Here is a 17,718-nt window from a genome sequence, read left to right on the forward strand (position 1 = left end):
TACTTTTCTTGCGGTGTACATGTGTATGCATATGTGTGCTTGCATGTTGATAGGGAGCCCGAGTTGGACGCACACCGGCTTTACAGGCTGTTGCTGCTGTTGGTAGTGCTTTCCATGTTGTTGTTGTTGCTTGGACGGTTGTTAAGGGGCACGGCAACATTGGCAACATTATGGAAAATCAGTTTGGGTTTGGAACGCGATGCGAGGAGTTCGCTTAGTGCGACAAAGTGGTGGCTAAAACGCTTCAGATTCGAGCAACTCGGTTTTGTGTGCAATGCCATAATTAATTATTTTGTATAATTAAATAATTAATTATTATTTAAATTATTATGATAATTATTTTGAACGGCTTAACCATATTGCAGTGCGAAAATCCCTAAAAACAGAGTACGCGGGCTTTAAACATAACTCAAGTGTACATTTTAATTACTGCGGATAGTGAGTCATGCTAGAAGGCATAAATCCGAGCAATAATCCGTGCTAAAGTGGAATTAAATTTCAAAGGTTTAACGGTTTACTAAATATATATTACACTAATATGAATAAAACACATATTTACTTTCTTGGGTAGAAGAAAGGATCCTCTTTAAAGGATTATTAAAACCTCATAAATCTTCAATTTTTTTATGAATACTTTCCTTATTCCCGGAATTTAATTACGAATCTCAATTAAACTTCTCGTGGACCATAAATCAGTTTACGCAGTTAAAAAAAAGCCCCCAAGAAAAAACTTGTTTCGCAGCTCGCGAATATTGGAAAATGTAACCATTTATACACAGGTGAATGACTTTTTTGTGAGCTTCCACGAGCTTCCGGTCAAAATAGCGTTTTCATTTTCGCCATCGGACATCGGCCAGTGCCTGATTTGTATGCAAATGTTTGTCAGTCCCCCCCTTATTACCTGCCGCCCTTGCAACACGCCTCACTTTCCCCACTGCCACCCACAATCCCACCACCTGATGTGGCATGCCATAAATCCTTGCGGAGGGCGGAAGAAAGCGCCCTCAAGCAGTGGGGTTTAAAAATTCTTCCACTAGTAGCCCTAGTATTCCGGAACCAAGGAAACAACAACAAAAACTTTTCAGCCGCCTTTAGTGGTTGTTGTTGATCCTTATACCCTTTAAAAGAGAAGTTCCCTAGTTCGAAAATATACCCTTAGATGGTAAAAGGTATTTCTTCATATAAAAATTAAAAATAAATTCTTAAATTCAACTTTTCTTTTTCGTAAAAAAAACTAAATGGTATGTCCTTAGATTTTCTTTAAATCAGAAAGGGTATTTCAAATATGGGTCTGAAGAGGTAGAATTGGTTTCTTTTTTATGCTATTCTTGGCGTTGCTGGTGGAATAAAATGCCGCCAATTCCAACGGTGACAACCCAACAACTAAGGCAATGTGGCAACCGACGAAGCGGCCCACCTCCCAGCTCCGCAGGTGACATGTGTGCGACATTTGCCCCACAACCAGAAGACACCGAGGCATATGCTAAAGATGAAGAACAACTTTCGGTTGGGGGACCTGGGGGACTGTGAGGTGCAGCTAATGTTCCAGTTGCTTTGGTTTCTGTGCCAAAACGTTTTGTCTCTCTAATAATCTTGTAATAATCTAGACTCTAGAAGACTGCAACAGTCTCTTTAGCATTATCCATTTCAACTTCCCACCAACGAGGGAAAAGTTGCACATAAATTCTATTTGAATGTGTTTTTGGCACATCGCAGATATAGGGATATTTATGGCCAAAGGGAAGAAAAGTATGGAGTAGATTTTAATATTTCTGCATCGTTTTACAGGACACATTCCAATGCAAACCAACATCTAAAATATAATATGAATTTATCGAAAAATACAATTAGTTTTTAATACTTGTGAAAGATATATAATGCTCTGAGAAACTAAATATATTTAAAATCAAAGTGTAAGCTAGCTATTAAAATGTGGACAAAACTTCATTGGATATGCTACATAATCTGGTCTTTTGGCTGGCTTAATCATGGTAAGTGCTTTAGACTTAAGTTCCTCACTTTCTTATAGAGTATATGAATCATAACTATAAGTGTCAATGAGCTATTTGCTGGAAAACTTAAATAACTGCGTCTTGAAACAATTTCTTCAATAATCAAAAACAAACAAAGTAATTAACCGCATGTAACCCCCCGGAAAGTAAAAACTATCTGCTAAAAAATAGTGAAATTCCGAGCCAGACTTGATAAATGAAACACAGGAGAGAAAAGAGTCCGCCAAGAAAGACAAACGGAGACGTCAACGTCGTTCTGGTCCAACGATTTATGACGGATAAAAGTTTTACGTGAGTTTCTTCGGCTGTAAAGCCCGCCCCCGCCGACCAGCCCAATCTGTTGCCTCCTGGAGTGGAGCGGCGGCTTGCCTTTTCTGGACTAGGAGGAGTACTGTGGTCTTGAGGTTGCTCCAGTTTTGAGTCCATTTAGTGCATTAATTTCGGTTCATTACATTGTCATACTCGAGCGAGTTCTCTGATATTGTTACTCCACTTTGTAAAAAATCTGACTGCCTTTAATGGCTTTGTCACAGTTCAAGTTCTGCGCTAACGGAGCTTACAGTACTGACACGGCTTGACCTCTGCCTGTGTGCCACAAAAATTGATTGCGAAATAGTTATCCGATGCTTACGATGTTTAACCAGCGGAGCCACAAGTCGCTGGCAGGCCCTATCCAATCGGATCCGAAAAATATCAAAGCCCCCCAAATAGTATCATCCCAAAGTCAGTGGCCCAGACCGCGGTGTTTGTCGTTTTCGTGGAAATCACCAAGCTGAACGACTCTTTTTTTTCCTCCTTTTCGGTTGTTTTATCAAAAGAAACCAAAACAAACCGAATGAAAATTTGTTTTTTGAACTTTTGATTGTTCGAAAACTTTTCCCCGCCATATTCATATATGCCTGAACAATTTGTTCAGCCGCCGCACTCACTTTCGTTTGTCTTACAGTCTCCCGGTTTGCAAAAATAAAATTAAAAAAAGCTGAAACCGAAAATAAAAGTAGAACTTATGTAATCGTTAGGTGGCTTTAAGGTTTAGTCTTTAATCTAAAATTTTGTTTGTGCGAAGCGTCGCGGATTTACGCTTCAGGTATTTGCACCTTATGGATGGGTTTTGGAACCCGCTTTGTTATTCGATGACTCTAATTAGTTGGGGCTTGCTTTTACATAAAAAGGGGATTGCACAAATGCATATGCCACTAATTAGGAGTGGGCGGATTGGGTAATAAACTATGAATGATTTTGGAGCTACGCACCGGAGTATTTGCAAATTGAAAAGATTTTGAAAAAAAACTTTCCATTTTGCGCAGAAAGTTGTGCTACATGGTACGTGAGGTATCAGCACACATCTCAGAGATTTGGTAATAAATCCCCAGCAATTAGACTAATTTCAAAAGCAACCGCAGTGCCGAAGAAAGTGCACGGCCTGAGAGCTTCATTGCCATGTGTGGATTGCCCAATGTCACAACAATTAACCCACAACGGAGATCTTGAAAACGTGTAGAAGATTTCTCTTCGGCGTCATATCTCATCTGAGTGGTGCGAGGAGAAAACTTCGCTGAAGATGACTGCCTCCGACCCTCGGCGAGGGTCATTGCAAAACCGTTTACCAGAACGGTCGGCAGCTAAAAAAATTAAAAACAAACTTAAATTATTCTGTTAGCACATATAATCGAGAACTTGTTTCCAGGTGGTCGAGAGGTTGGGGGTAAAAAACCGGAACCCATGATGGGAATTACCTGTAAGAGTCTAAACAGCAAGAGCCAAAAAAATTGTTATGTCATGTTCCCATGGGACAGGTCCCAAAAGAACTTGACCAACTCTGCAAAGGCTTGAGGATATGGGGGTATCCAAGGAAGACTGTATCCCAACTGAGTCTCCGAAACATTTACCACTTTCCATGCGAAGGAGGGAGGCCTTGCTGGTAATTTGCATGACCGTCTCGAGTTAACCCATTGCACACTAACACAATTAGATATCAGAGCTTGTCCGGAAACGCAAATCAGCTGCGAGGCGACCAGGCCAAGAAGAGAGTGCATCCCATCCATGTGGGATCTGTCGGACCCATGGTGGTTGGTCTTCGGACTCTGGCTTTGGGTTTTGGGGTTTGGGTTTCGGTTTGTAGCGAAAATTGCAGCATGGTGAATGAAAGAAAACGGAAGCTTAGTAGAGCGTATCCGAGGAACGAGCAAACATGTCTGGCGATTCGGACAGCTGGGCTCACTGGAACACAAACACTGGACCGGGCCAATCACCACTGGAACACTCTCTGTGGTGGCTTCCTCTGCCGGTCGCTGCAATTTACTTTTAATTCGCAATTGGCGGGAAGCGCCGAAAGTAGGCCCGAAAGAGAGGCCGATCCAAAGATGGAGGGGTCCTCTGAATTTAGGACAAGTTTTTAAACAAATTATCGAATTTTTTGTTTTAGAAAGCTCCATTTTAATGGCTATTTTAAATTATGTTTTCTCATTCAAGCCACTTTGGGCGCCATACTCGATTCAAGATGTTATTTGGAAGGCGGTGGATCAGCAGAGAGCTTTCTGGCGACCGAGGACTTGGCAGTGGGATCCATTATCGGTAAACTGCGCATCAACGGCGATCCCAATGCTGATACGGGCGACATCAACCTTTCGCTTCGAGAGAAGAATGCTCCCGTCGAGATTGTGGCTGGAGGCAAGGAGTTGGCTCTGTCGGTGGAGCTCGACAAGGAGGGCGTGCGAGGTCCATCTTCCATCTATGTGAATGTGATTTGTGTCAGGCGGCACTCAACGGACCCAGTGAGTAAAACCAATTTATATATTAAACCTAATTCATAAAACTATTTTAATAAAATGAAAGTTGAGAAGTATGTGGGGCAATGCGGAAATGAAACACACTTTCATTTCCGAGATCGTGAAAACATGAATCAAAATTACACCCCCAGACCCTAAGCACTTGTCGATCAGGTTAACGCTGCAATTAATCGTCCTAGTCGGCCACATCGACCGCATTTCCTTCAAGTTCTTCCTGTGGGGCAACCGACCAACCACATTCCACACCTGCCATCCCAGGAAAGTTTCGTGCAATGCTCAACCAATTAACCTATATTGAGCTAAGGTTCTACCTCCAACCCTTGAAGACCATTTCCCTCAATAGAATAAAAAAGTCGATGCGTGTTCCCCCGGGCAGCTTAGCTTGTTAAATTTCGGTTAACACGATTCCTGGGGTATACCTGTTCCAAGAACTATATAAACAATTGAAAACTTTTGCCAGACAATGAACACCGCCCATTTCAATTTTAGAATCAACAAAACGCGGCAGGACCAACTTGAAACTCAACCACTGCAGCTGAAAGTAAAGAAGGATTTGAAGTAGCTCCCAGCCCCTTATGGCGTCTGTGGTTAGCCCCAGCTTGGTGGCCATAAATTAGCCATTAGGGCTTCCGCTTTCGGCTAGAAATCGCAGGAATGGCGTTTGGGGGTTGCCCCGGAATGGGGAAGGAGCTGGACTGGGGCGAGAGGTCTGCTAAACATGCAAATGTATGCAGGACACTCACGACTTGGCTTGGGCTTGGGCTTTGAACTCTCCGTAGGTCAGTGACCTGGAGCTGTGGCTAGCAAGAAGGTGTTTGTCTTGGAAAGTACACAGCTAAAAATATACTTTAAATGGATCCAATGACTTTTAGGGAATAAAAAATAGTTCCTTTGGGACTAACTATTGGTATTCCTAATATTTATATATTTCCTTTTTCTCAGAGCTTCGTCATTCCTGTAAATGTGAGGGTAACGGACGTCAATGATAATGCTCCCCAGTGGATCGGAACACCGTACACTCTAACCTTGTCGGAGGTGACAGTACCAGGAACCCGAATTCTTCAAGGCGCCCGGGCCGAAGATGCGGATCAACCTGGACCCTTCTCCACAGTGGAATATCAGGTTCTTCCAGGTCCTTATTCTGAGTTTGTGCAGTTCCTCAATCCCCTCGAGGGCACATTGGTGCTCAAGAAAGCCTTGGATTATGAGCAGTTGCAGAATTTTACGGTGAAGCTGCGGGCGCAGGATCAGGGCACCCCGCCTCGTCACTCAGACACGTTACTTCGTGTAGTCATCACAGACGCTGATGACCAGAATCCCAAATTTCAAAGAGAATCCTACAGCGCCGAGCTTCCAGCGGACGGTCGGCCGGGCGAGCTGCGCATGCGTCCGGAATCCCTGAAGGCCGTGGATCAGGATGAAGGCATTTGCGCGCCCATCCAGTACACTATAGTCCAGTCGCAGGACGCCAAGTACTTCCGTATACATCCGCACAATGGAGCGATTAGTTTGCTGACTCCGATTGGCTATGCGGATGTGGCCAACGGCGCCACCTTGGTGGTTAAGGCGACCCAGATCGACAATCCCGATCGTTATGCCCTGACAACAGTTCAGCTGACCCGACCTGGCAGCCACAGTGACCTCAGCACCCTGGCTTTTGTCCAAAAAAGATTCGTGATGCGGATTCGCGAGGACACGGCGGTAGGCAACAGAATCCTGGCACTGCCTACCAACAAGCCCGGGAAGCACCTTAAGTACACCATACCCGATCCCGTCAACTCTCAGTTTTTCAGCGTGGGTTCACTGGGAGAACTGGTACTGGCCAAGCCGTTGGACTACGAAAAGATGACCAAGCACGAGTTCCAGGTGCAAGCCACCGATGGGATGACCAACAGCACAGCGGAACTCACACTGGAAGTGATCGACGTGAACGATTGGGAGCCACGTTTTCGTGAGACCCATTACGAGTTCATGGTGCCCAAAAGCGTAAGTATTTTTAGACTATAGGAGTGTCTGAAGAAGCCTTACTAAACTATTTTGATTGGATATCCTTTGCAGCAGTCCCTGCAATCCCGCGCCGACTCCTTCGATGGCGTTCTGGTCGGGAAAGTGGAGGCGGCAGATGGTGATCGCAATGACAAGCTAGAACTGTCCCTTCGAGGCCAGCACGCAGGACTCTTCGAGATCGACTCCACCGGAAACATCTTCATGCGTCCGGAGCAACTGCAGAGCCTCAACGAGTCCACGGTTCACCTAATAGCCATAGCTACCGACACAGGAGTGCCGCCGAGAAGCACCTCCGTACCCGTGAGCGTGACTATGGAGGGCCTAACGTTGGCCCGATCCGGCTGGAATAGCAATATGCTGGGCATGTTCGGCATGATAGTAGGTCTCTTCCTGATGATCATTGTGGCACTCAGCTGCTACATTGTACGATCCAAGAAGCAGGGAAAAAGTGCCTCCAGCGGCTTAGGTCTCGGCCGGAACAGGGTCCACAGCCAGGCCCACAGCAGCGTGTCCTCGGCGAATCTAGTGACCCATGAGAAGCTGGCTGGAACTCAGCTCGGAAACGGCGGCCACAACGGCGTCAACGTGACCAGCGGCGGGGTGTCTGTCCTCCACATGAAACATGGCGGCAATATAACCATGGCCAATCCCATAAACAATGGCCTGCATCATGTGGCTAGTGGAGCCAGTAGTAGCATGGCCCTGGGAAGCTCTGCTGCGTTGCTGGAACGGGAGCGAGAAAGGGAACGAGATAGAGAGCGCCAGCGGGAGAGCTATGCGGCGACAGTGCGCAGTAAGTTGGAGTCATTATTAGTCTATAAAGATCCCCAAAAGAGCCCCGATCTTACCCGAAACACTCACTATCAATAGTCTTCTTGCCAGGCATCGTGTCGCGCGCCTCCGCCAATGGTCAGCTCTTCGAGGAAGAGGACGAGATCGAGCACGACTCGCTGCAGACGGAGAACAACAACAGGAAGGTGGTGACCACCTGCAACGCTCCGGTGGCAAGTGGCGGGGTCACAACCATCACCACCACCAATAGCGGTTCGGTCAATGGTACCTCCAACCTTCTGGCTGCCACCGATGCCATGGGCTCCTCGGAGAACAACTTGACGGTCTACTTCTAATGCCCCCACAGAGGCAGGCTTGTTGTAAATATCGCTGCTAAGTCACTTAAGGATTAATTTTAAGCCCGCGCACATGTATTGTAAATTGAGTAGACCAAATATAGGATTGTAAACAGACCCAGCACACGATTTTTAAGATAGGAGTCCAGGTCCGAGCGATTTCCATTGTAAAGTTTCTGCTTCCCGGATAAAAATAAAGTTTACGTACCCTTCCATGAAAAACGCACATTTTTACGAATCTCATTACTTGGTAATATGGATTGCTTAACTTCTACTTCGATTCAGGGCGATCTTCACAACTTTGGCTTACACAAAAATCAAAATTAAAACATGACACTTTGACTTAGAACAAATACTTGGTAGGACTTTAAACTTTAGTCGGAGTACAAAAAAGAAATTATATCGAATGCAATATTTCTATTGTGGAACGAGAACTACAAGTTCTAAATCATTTTTTTCTTAGAGACGTTAAATGAAACTCTTTGGTTTTGCATAAGAAACTAAAAACTGCTAAAAGTTTACTGGAAAAATGGTCATGGTACGACCCCAGATCAGAATAGTGCTTCAATCGGGGTCAACCTTCACCTTCCGTTTCGTTTCGGCTTCCTTTTTAGAAGGTTAAAGTTACCGTACTGAATGTGATTGTCTGTGAGGAATGGCACGTAGAAGGCACGGAACACCTTATGAGACTTCTCCGGTATGAGGAAAGGCAAGCTCTTCATCACCAACCATTCCTTGGAACGTTTCGAATAGTTTGGCTCCAAGGCCGTGTATTTACCATCGTCAAAGTCCACAAGGAAGTCGCAGCGATCGTAATCAAAGTACATATGCTCGTTTTCTTGGTTGAGATCGTTAAAGTATGGATGCACCACTTTGGTGGCATTCGCTCCATTCACATAATACGCCGGAAGCATGCCACGGAACTCGGACTTGAGGAAACGCAATCGAAAGTTGTGCGCTGGGAAGAAAAAGCTGCCTGGATATCGATGCCAGTCTTTGCCAATGCACACATTGTAGATCATATTCGGGTTATACTGCGGAGTGGCTTTGAATTGATGGAGCTCTAGCATCAGGTCCATGGGTGCATGATAGTTCCTGTACAGGGCAAACACCCGTGATAGTCCCAGAAGCGTGCTGGTTACCATTACCAAAATGGCTATGAACATACTTTGGTCGAGATAGTGCACTCCAGATTTGATTTTGAACACCAGCGACTTTAAGCGGAAAAAGATGCGCTGGTACACATCCACGGTGATGGCGCCACAAAGAGAGATCAGTGGGTAAACCGGGAATAGGAACCGCTCCTCCTTGTGGGCTTGTGCAAAAAACACCAACAGCCAAAGATAGAGCGGAGCTAGCGAGATGTAGTGGGGGAAATTGAGCGTGGACTTTGACTTTGCCGGTACAATCAGGTAGTCCATTACCAGCATGATTGGCAGCTGGAGTGCAAGGAGCTGAAAATAAAATATTTCATATAAAATTGTGGGTTCACCAAAGCTGTTGTGCCTCTTACCCATATTATGTTGAAGTTAAGGAAACCATTGACGATGTAGTAGCTGAGAGGTTCAGTGCCAAATATATTTGGTCCATGGCTGGTGAAAACATTGTACCACACAATATTTAAAGGAGCGAAGGTTAGCTTGCCAAAGTAGCTAGTGTCTATGGCAATCATAGGCAAGGCCACCACGGCTCCCGAGATCAGAGTCCATTGCACGAATGTTTTCCACTCCCGTCGTCTTATCACGAGCTCCAGAACCAGAGGCACGCCAATCAGGGCAGCAAAAGGCCAGCCTAACAGGGCGGATATTGCAGTCAGGAATATAGCCAACTCATAATGGGTCTGCCACCAGGCGGCCAGGGCAGCGCACCCGAAGTACATGGAGAATGAAGAAGGCAAGAGAGCGGTGCTAGACACGAACATTCCCACGCTGAAGAGCTGGAAAATTAGCCACAGGCGACCGATATGTATGCCAAACTCCCGGCAAATGGATCTGTTTTGAATGGCGATGTCAGTTATTATAATTTTTAACCAAAAATAGGTAGATATAACTCTTACTTATACATGTAACGTTCCATAACGGCACAGGCAAATCCAAGCATACACCGCACCATGTAGAAGATTAATATGGGATTTGGATTGAATATCTTTTGGTAAAAGTAACCGGGTACGCCCTGAAGGAGCAGATAAGTGTAGGATCGCAGCCCGAACTGGGGACTGTACTCCCACGTCTGCAACCCATGACCGTTGATGATGTAGTGTAGTGGTTCCCAGTAGTTAAAGGTCTCGTCACAGTCCGCAATGTAGGCCCAAATGGCACTGCAGAGCCGGACGCTTACAAAGGACTTGAAGGCAGTGTTCACACTTGGCATAATTGGGTTTGGGTTGGCCTTTTCCTGGGAACTACTCCCCGCTTGCTTGCTAATCCTTCAATGGTAATAGAATAAGGCATTATCCGATAAATATGTTGTGTACTTACCGCTTTTTGGCATCTTTATCTTTCTTATTGCCGGCCTCCTTCTCGCTTTTGCCATTGAGGCCCAAACGCTTGGGAGGCTTCTTGGTAAGCACCTGGTTGTCTGCTTTGTTGGCTATATAGCGAGCCCTCGCTGCCGGAGGCGCCATGACACGGGTCCTGAATCAGCAAGACGGAATGTCTAAGGATTTTTGGAAACTTTAACAATTTGTGGATGTGTAAATTTTATAGAAAACAGCGAATCCAACAGTGCTGCCGGACTGTCTGGTCAACCCGCCAGGTGGCAATGTCAATTTTTATCGATAATTTGTTTACCATTCACTACTGATATTTAATATTATTCTGGCTTGAGTAGGGTTTATTATTTTAAGAGTGTCATAGAAAAATATAATATGTCTAAGGACGAAAAGGACAAGGTACAAATCATCGACAAGGACCTGGACCTCTCGAACGCCGGCCGAGGAGTGTGGCTGGTGAAAGTGCCCAAGTACATCGCTCAGAAATGGGAAAAGGCGCCCTCCAACATGGACGTGGGCAAACTTCGGATCAGCAAAACACCTGGTCAGAAGGCCCAGGTGTCGCTCTCTCTCACTCCCGCAGTTTTGGCCCTAGACCCAGAGGAGAAGATTCCCACAGAACACGTCCTCGACGTGTCGCAGGTGACCAAGCAGACTTTGGGGGTTTTTTCGCACATGTCCCAGGCTGAGATGGCTGCCAACAATGGTAAGGAGAACTCGACGACACCAGCAGTTTCGGACAACGAGAAGCTTTACATGGAGGGCCGGATTGTCCAAAAGCTGGAGTGCCGACCCATAGCCGACAACTGCTACATGAAGCTCAAGCTGGAGTCCATACGCAAGGCATCTGAGCCACAGCGCCGGGTGCAACCCATCGACAAGATCGTACAGAACTTTAAGCCCGTCAAGGATCATGCACACAACGTAAGCATGATTATTTTATTTTGTTTGTATTTATTCATCATATTATCCTTTTTAGATCGAGTACCGGGAACGAAAGAAGGCCGAGGGCAAGAAGGCCCGTGACGACAAGAACGCGGTTATGGACATGCTGTTCCATGCGTTCGAGAAGCACCAGTACTACAACATTAAAGATCTCGTCAAGATAACGAACCAGCCAATTAGCTACTTGAAGGAAATCCTCAAGGACGTGTGCGACTACAACATGAAAAACCCCCACAAGAACATGTGGGAGCTCAAGAAAGAATATCGTCACTACAAGGTTGAGGAAAAGAAGGAGGAGGATGACCAAAAATCGGGTAGCAGTGACTCCGAGTAACATTAGGCTTTTGTAGACCATACCCCCACAACTTTAATTAAAAGATTTTTAAGTAATTTGATTGGTTTTGTTTTATTACTTAACGCTGTCATCTTAAGCCTACGAAAAAAAAAACTTTGTTTCTTTGCACAAAATTGTAAATAGACATTCGCTTGCACTCTGGTAAATATATACATGTATGCTAATGCTTATTTTCACCCGAGAATGGGCGGTGTAAAATTAGGTGATGTTTCATATGCACATTAGATTTGGTTTAGATAATAATTAATTTTGTACACTACAAGAGATCAGGTACTTGATTTTAGTACTATCAGCTCATGTGGATTCCAAAACACTATACAAACCAATGATGTTTGCTTTCAGTTTCAAACTGCGAAATAAACAAAAATGAATCAAAAAAGTAAAAATAAAACAAAAATAAAGCTTCAAAAATGTAAAGAAAAGTTAATATAAAAATTAAAAATAAAGAAAACTCAAAATCGAAAGAAATATGAAAATATTAACTAAAAAAGAATATAATGAAAATAAGGAAACCAAATAGTAATGCAGGATGAACCATGAGAGGTGTTTCCAGAAAAAACAGGAGCTTAAATAATACTGTTGGCCTATTCTATACTAATATTATGTTCATGTGGGCTTATTCACAAAGTTTACGATTGCAAGTCAGTTAAAAATAATCCTAAGATTTGTACAAAATTATTTAAAATGTAAAAGTAAATCTATTATTGGGCAGAATTGAAGAGTGTCATAAAAATAATTCCCCTCGTCCGTTGAAAATAATCGTAATAAGATTTGTACAATTCCAATAAAAGTATAAAATAATCTAGGATTGGGGAAAATTGCAGAGGGCCTCTCGTCTACCGCAGCCTCTTGATCGTGCAATACAGTTGGGAAAAGTGAATTGTTTGCGGGTTCTGTAAGGGACACAATATCGTTTGTTAAATGCTATGGCATCTATTGGACATTAAGGGGACATTCGACTGGGATTCGGGTTAATACACATGGATCGCGGTAGAAAACAAAGACTGTTAGGCGGGACGGGACGAAGTTGTTAGGGAAGACATTGAAGATATCCCAGAATCTGTGTCTGCGGGCGATTGGGGAACTTTCGGAATGGGCTGGATCAATCGCACCGTTTTGCTTAACACCTGTGGACTCTCCATTTCTGTGGACTTCCGTTTCGCTTTCCTATGTGAACTGGAATTTAACACCTTAACAGGTCTTATCTGCACTGGTTTGATGTTGCCCACATCATCCTCCGGGTGAACTTCTATTCGTTTCATGCTCTTTAGCTCCATACAAAACTGGGACATATCCAAGGGCTCACACCCTCTTTTTGGGCCGCCAAAACTCAAGGACACATTTCCATGATTCGTCTGGAAAAAATATGTATATAAGACTAGCGCCTTAGCTTTGAATTGTTTTAGATTGTGCTTACCAGTACTAGGGAAGCCAACATATAGCGGCACATGATAGTAGGATCCTTATCCTTCATTACATCTTTTAACGTGGCTGTGCCGTTGCCCCTTTGACACACTTCCAGGATTTCAGTTCCCACATCTTTGATGTTAAAGTTTTGCCTTTCGTGTGCAGCTTCCAAAGCTGGAACAAGTCGCCTATGCCAGGCTAGAATCTGTAAGAGGGTAAATCAACTTAACGATGTCCAAAATAAATATATTAATATTTATTTACCGATAAATCCGTTATGGGAGGCTCATCTTCTGAATTATCCTCTGAATCCTCTGCTTGAGCTATCTTCCACTTGGGCCCCCTGCCATCTGTTTTATCCGCACGCGACTTTGTTGCCGGTGCTTCGTCCATTATGATTGATTCGTCTAACAAGGTGATAGTGTCACCTGATACCTGGTCAAGTTCCGAATCGTTGAGGGAGCTGCTGCCCTGAGTTTGATCTACCGCGCTGTCCTCCATTGTCGTGCTGAGATCAGAACTCAGTGAAACTCCTAAGCCGCTCTCCATTCCAACGGCTGTAGCCTCCATTGTCGTGCTGAGATCAGAGCTTAGTGACACTCCTAAGTCGCTCTCCATTCCAACGGTTGTAGCCTCCATTGTCGTGCTGAGATCAGAACTCAGTGACACTCCTGGGCCGCTCTCCATTCCAACGGATGTAGCCTCCATTGTGGTGCTGTGATCAGAGGTCAGTGACACTCCTAAGCCGCTCTCCATTCCAACGGCTGTATTTTCCATAGTCGTAGTCTGTAGCTCAGAATTTGAAGTAGTTTCCAACTGTGATTCTTCCATACTATTTTCCCCTGCGACCGAAGTATTATTTGCGATTTCCATTTCAGACGGTTCACCAGCAGCATCCACGACATCTGGGTTATGTGGTGCAGCAACCTCTCGTCCTTCCTGGCCCCCAGAAACGTTTTCAACATCAAGAGGCGCTTCTCCTATCGTTGATACTGTCGCTGACCATGCTCTTATGGTGTCAATGTCGAACCCAGAGTCCAAAGTGTGTCTTCGGAAGCCCAGAAAGTCTGTAAATCACGCAATTAGAAGATAAATACATCAAAACCAGTCTTTTGCTTACTCATATCGATGTCAAACTCTAGGCTAAGAGGAGAGGCAGGCATTTCTCCGTCTGCTTCGGGTCTTTCTTCCGGATCTGTTTTGAAGTTCAGCACTCTGGGGATGGTGGGAGGCTTCGGAACTGCCTCTTTCTTGCTTGGCAGACGCTAAAAAAACAAGTCAAAATTTACCAAATGAAACTCTATATTGGATTGTTGACTTACCGCTTTTTTAAATAGTTCATACTCATTGGGGAGTTTGAAAAGGATCCTTTTCCTTAAATGCTTCTGCGGAATTCCCAAAATATTGCGCTCAATGGTGTAGCAGACTTCCCTGGGCACATTCACCGTCTCCTCGGCATTTACGGTAATTATATCCACATCTTCCGCTTGCCTCTCGATCCGGCTGATTTCCGTCACTTCCTCCCCGACAACAACACTTATGTTCTCCTTGTCGGGCACTCCGCGCATAATATCCCTAAGCAAAACCTTTGGCGAGAGCAGGCGGTGATCTTCAAAATCTGAAAGAACAACACCCTCATCGTCAAAACATTGGCCTGCTGTGTCAAGTGCAATGCCAAAAGATCCAAGAGTGGGATCAAGTACCAAAATAAAAAAAAAAAACAAAAGGAAGTGTGAGTATATTCAAATTCTACAACACAAAAGATTAACAAAAAACTTATCCAAAGTACGCTTGCACCGGAGTATGGTTGCATTGGATTACCTGTCGGAAGGTGTGTATCATCCAGTCCAATCCCGGAATCGACTTGGATTAGGTCCTCGAAAGAACCTTCTTTCGCCGGCGGTAGATCGATCCTTGTACTCTCCAGAATACTGGACTCGTTGATGGCCAAGGTGCTACTAAGTGCTGCATTTTCCACCTGACTCTCGCACAAGGTAGAACTCTCTACTTGGCTATCGTCCTGCGTGGTGTTTATGGCACTGTCCTCTTGGCTACAATTTAGGGATTCTCCCAAGCCAGAGTCGACGGAGATTTGATTCTGCAACATTTCTCCGGTGGCCAACGACTGATCTATTAGGTCGGATTGATTTAAAGTTTCTCCTTCATCCATTGGTGTTGCATCTGTTACAGACTCCTCGAGTCGCACCCTCTTAGCGGAATCTGGGTCTGAGGTTTCTTGGCGAGTTCTTTTTTCCGCTTCAACTGAACTGTTGTCCATTCTTCTCCTGGTTCTGACTGTGGCTCCGTACCGGGACGCCAGCATTTGATTCTCTAAGGCAATGTACTCATCCAGATAGTCCTTTGTCGTTTGGTGCTCGCTCAGGATCTCCGCGGTGTTGACGTGATTCGTGTGGACATACTCCTTGATCAGATTCAACCGCTCAAATGGGATATCCGGCAGAAGGGTGTTATACCGATGCTCTACGTGGTAAGTGAACATCTTGTACTGCTTCTTCTCGTCCAAATCGTTGGGATTGTCCGGATCCACTATTGGTGCGTGGCGCCATAGATTCGGCGGAATATGGTCTTGGTAGAGATACTCGATCGTTCGGTTCCTGGAGCACTTTACAAAACCCTTCGCCGAGAAACGCTTCTCATCTTGCATTACACGAAACTTTTTGGGTTCGACGTTGAGAAGATATGGATCCACTTCTTCCTTGGTTAGCTTCTTGGCGCGCCGTTTTCGCGGCTCTTCCGGCTTGGATTTGTTATTCTCCGCTCTAATAAATATTAAAGGACTATTGATTAATGGAAAAAAAGATAAGCTTAACCTATTTAGGATTAGACTTGAACTTCTAATCAACCCTAGAGAAAAAATTAGAAAGATAATCATTGCTTCATTATAGTGTGCTTATTATTCGACTCGATTTTATTGACTTTTTGAAGCCCGAAAGCGTGTTTAACTGTTCATTAGCAGATAAGGCAGAAAACAAGCCGGCTTCTCTGAATTTTGGATGTAAAGTCGAAAGATGGGGGCGTAAGAGAAACCCCGATAAGCGGTCTGATAACAGACAACGCCAGACTCAGACAGCATGACGATAATGGCTGAAGCACATGGCTTCGACTTCCGATTTCAGACTGACCACTCACCCTTTACTGTCAGAAGACTCTTTCTCTGCGGAAAGTAGGGCCTGGACCTGGTGCTCCACCACCTGATGGATGTACTCCACGCGGTCTCCATAGATCCTTCCGCAGTATTGCAAGGCACTTCCAGCAGCCGCAATGGCTGAACGGCGTGACACATTCCGGTCCCTAAGACAGTGTCTCAGCAGCTCATCGATGTACTAGGAGAGAGTTAGGAACCATCATTAACTATTGCCTCTTTAATAGAGATCAAGCCAACGTGCTCACAGGAGAAAATAGTTGGTAACCAAGCATTGAAAACAGGGTTTCTTTTTTCTACCTGCCTGCCTTGACCTTTCCACCCTGTTACACAATCTCTTGTACAATGTTTGACCAAGCGTGGCTTGACTGTATCTATTAGCACACTTACATATGTCAGCGATATCCGTAGATCCGTGGAGTAGTCGGTGTTTTTGGACAGCTCCTCCAGCAGCAGGATTAGCGACGTCAAATCGGGCTCCTCATCATAGGCCTGGATGCCCTTGGCCACGTTGGTTCCCGGGCGGTTTTTTGCGATCTCCAAAATCTGTTTGCGGGCTTCACTGCCGGAGGCTGTTGATTCAAGCGGATATTTGATATTCAAATCACTCATTAATCTTGGGCCCTCTTCATTGTTTACGTTTTCTGCCATTCAGCCCCCTGCACGCACACACATTCATTCATGTGTATACATATGTAGGTGTGTATCAAAATAGCCTCTGACTTAATCAGTGGAAGATCGCCGGGTTGCTGAAACCAGCGGTGGCGTCACTTACCCGGTTCTTCCGACGAAGCCCTGTCCATGGCTCAATTGTATAAACTGTTAAGTAAGTTGCCTAAACCATGTATATTGCATTTAAGGCTCATGCTGGGGACGGGTTTTCACTCGGACGAGACTGATACGGACACACACACTGATTCGGTTTTAATATACACGAGGCGTTCACATTACAAAATGGAGGATCCCACGCTGACTTTTTGATAGGGGACTTCACCGCCACTTTCACTACGAACTTGGATTCAAGGATTTCAAGGATATTGCAAAATGGCGCGAATTTTTGTGGGGATATATTCCAATTGACCCACGCTTTTTCATTTGTATTCTTATTTTGTTTTGTTCTCTCCGAGAGAGCGTCACTGTTGCCAGGTAGAAAAAACTATAATGTTTTCGCCAAACAGTATCTGGTATTTTTTTAGTTTCGCCCATGATATCGATGTTTCGATAGTTCGCTGTATATTTTACGATATTGATGTTACGATACTAAATTTAAATTTTGTACCTTATTAAAGTAAACAAAGTTATATAGGTTGCGTTCTTGTAATACCTCTCGCAACAATTTTTTAGTTTAAGAAGTTCTTTAAGTTTTTCTTCTTCTAGAAGATTTTTATTTAAGGTTTAAGCCCTGACTGCTTTAATTTCAAT

General features: G+C 44.6%; 4 protein-coding genes across 10 annotated transcripts; 2 read left to right on the forward strand and 2 right to left on the reverse strand.

Moving 5' to 3' along the window:
- The first annotated feature begins 1,905 nt into the window (after nt 1-1,905).
- Cad96Cb (protocadherin Fat 4-like Cad96Ca) lies at nt 1,906-8,052 on the forward strand. 4 transcript variants are annotated; one of them, XM_017249089.3, is made up of 5 exons: nt 1,906-1,991; nt 4,485-4,786; nt 5,744-6,787; nt 6,860-7,601; nt 7,679-8,052. In XM_017249089.3, the coding sequence occupies exons 1-5, from the start codon at nt 1,931-1,933 to the stop codon at nt 7,933-7,935; spliced, it is 2,406 nt and encodes an 801-aa protein (XP_017104578.1). In that variant the 5' UTR covers nt 1,906-1,930; the 3' UTR covers nt 7,936-8,052. The 4 variants fall into 4 exon arrangements, with proteins under 4 accessions (XP_017104578.1, XP_017104581.1, XP_017104580.1 ...); XM_017249092.3 differs by having other exon boundaries at nt 7,691-8,052; XM_017249091.3 differs by having other exon boundaries at nt 6,863-7,601.
- A 176-nt stretch (nt 8,053-8,228) lies between these two features.
- Nucleotides 8,229-10,685, reverse strand: Alg9 (alpha-1,2-mannosyltransferase Alg9). Of its 2 annotated transcripts, none has more exons than XM_017249095.3 (4): nt 10,413-10,685; nt 9,992-10,354; nt 9,449-9,926; nt 8,229-9,389 (listed from the first exon to the last, which is right to left on the reverse strand). In XM_017249095.3, exons 1-4 carry the CDS (start codon nt 10,556-10,558, stop codon nt 8,517-8,519), a joined length of 1,860 nt encoding a protein of 619 aa, XP_017104584.2. In that variant the 5' UTR covers nt 10,559-10,685; the 3' UTR covers nt 8,229-8,516. The 2 variants fall into 2 exon arrangements, with proteins under 2 accessions (XP_017104584.2, XP_070136871.1); XM_070280770.1 differs by having other exon boundaries at nt 8,238-9,389; nt 9,992-10,360; nt 10,413-10,684.
- Nucleotides 10,686-10,712: 27 nt separating this feature from the next.
- Nucleotides 10,713-11,766, forward strand: TfIIFbeta (transcription factor TFIIFbeta). Its single transcript, XM_017249096.3, has 2 exons — nt 10,713-11,350; nt 11,406-11,766. Exons 1-2 carry the CDS (start codon nt 10,802-10,804, stop codon nt 11,703-11,705), a joined length of 849 nt encoding a protein of 282 aa, XP_017104585.2. The 5' UTR covers nt 10,713-10,801; the 3' UTR covers nt 11,706-11,766.
- A 5-nt stretch (nt 11,767-11,771) lies between these two features.
- Cap-H2 (Chromosome associated protein H2) lies at nt 11,772-17,457 on the reverse strand. 3 transcript variants are annotated; one of them, XM_070280769.1, is made up of 9 exons: nt 17,072-17,457; nt 16,687-16,868; nt 16,284-16,477; nt 14,955-15,913; nt 14,456-14,751; nt 14,254-14,398; nt 13,398-14,200; nt 13,144-13,338; nt 11,772-13,081 (listed from the first exon to the last, which is right to left on the reverse strand). In XM_070280769.1, the coding sequence occupies exons 1-9, from the start codon at nt 17,097-17,099 to the stop codon at nt 12,734-12,736; spliced, it is 3,150 nt and encodes a 1,049-aa protein (XP_070136870.1). In that variant the 5' UTR covers nt 17,100-17,457; the 3' UTR covers nt 11,772-12,733. The 3 variants fall into 3 exon arrangements, with proteins under 3 accessions (XP_070136870.1, XP_017104588.3, XP_070136869.1); XM_017249099.3 differs by having other exon boundaries at nt 14,456-14,787; XM_070280768.1 differs by having other exon boundaries at nt 14,456-14,790.
- Between the last annotated feature and the right edge of the window lie 261 nt (nt 17,458-17,718).

Source organism: Drosophila bipectinata, chromosome 3R (genome assembly GCF_030179905.1).
Source record: "Drosophila bipectinata strain 14024-0381.07 chromosome 3R, DbipHiC1v2, whole genome shotgun sequence".
In the NCBI taxonomy this organism is placed as follows: Eukaryota; Metazoa; Arthropoda; class Insecta; order Diptera; family Drosophilidae; genus Drosophila; species Drosophila bipectinata.

What these genes read in the sequence shown, in the direction of transcription:
- TfIIFbeta (XM_017249096.3), top strand. Translation starts at nt 10,802, where the DNA reads ATGTCTAAGGACGAAAAGGACAAGGTACAAATCATCGACAAGGACCTG. An exon ending in TCAAGGATCATGCACACAAC is followed by an intron (nt 11,351 to 11,405) that starts GTAAGCATGATT and finishes TATCCTTTTTAG; the next exon opens with ATCGAGTACCGGGAACGAAA.
- Cad96Cb (XM_017249089.3), top strand. Translation starts at nt 1,931, where the DNA reads ATGTGGACAAAACTTCATTGGATATGCTACATAATCTGGTCTTTTGGC. An exon ending in TTTTGGCTGGCTTAATCATG is followed by an intron (nt 1,992 to 4,484) that starts GTAAGTGCTTTA and finishes TTCTCATTCAAG; the next exon opens with CCACTTTGGGCGCCATACTC. An exon ending in CTATGCGGCGACAGTGCGCA is followed by an intron (nt 7,602 to 7,678) that starts GTAAGTTGGAGT and finishes CACTATCAATAG; the next exon opens with TCTTCTTGCCAGGCATCGTG.
- Cap-H2 (XM_070280768.1), bottom strand. Translation starts at nt 17,099, where the DNA reads ATGGACAGGGCTTCGTCGGAAGAACCGG. An exon ending in TGATACACACCTTCCGACAG is followed by an intron (nt 14,791 to 14,954) that starts GTAATCCAATGC and finishes CACTTGACACAG; the next exon opens with CAGGCCAATGTTTTGACGAT. An exon ending in ATGAACTATTTAAAAAAGCG is followed by an intron (nt 14,399 to 14,455) that starts GTAAGTCAACAA and finishes TTGTTTTTTTAG; the next exon opens with CGTCTGCCAAGCAAGAAAGA.
- Alg9 (XM_070280770.1), bottom strand. Translation starts at nt 10,558, where the DNA reads ATGGCGCCTCCGGCAGCGAGGGCTCGCTATATAGCCAACAAAGCAGAC. An exon ending in ATGGAACGTTACATGTATAA is followed by an intron (nt 9,927 to 9,991) that starts GTAAGAGTTATA and finishes CATTCAAAACAG; the next exon opens with ATCCATTTGCCGGGAGTTTG. An exon ending in TTAACTTCAACATAATATGG is followed by an intron (nt 9,390 to 9,448) that starts GTAAGAGGCACA and finishes TTTTATTTTCAG; the next exon opens with CTCCTTGCACTCCAGCTGCC.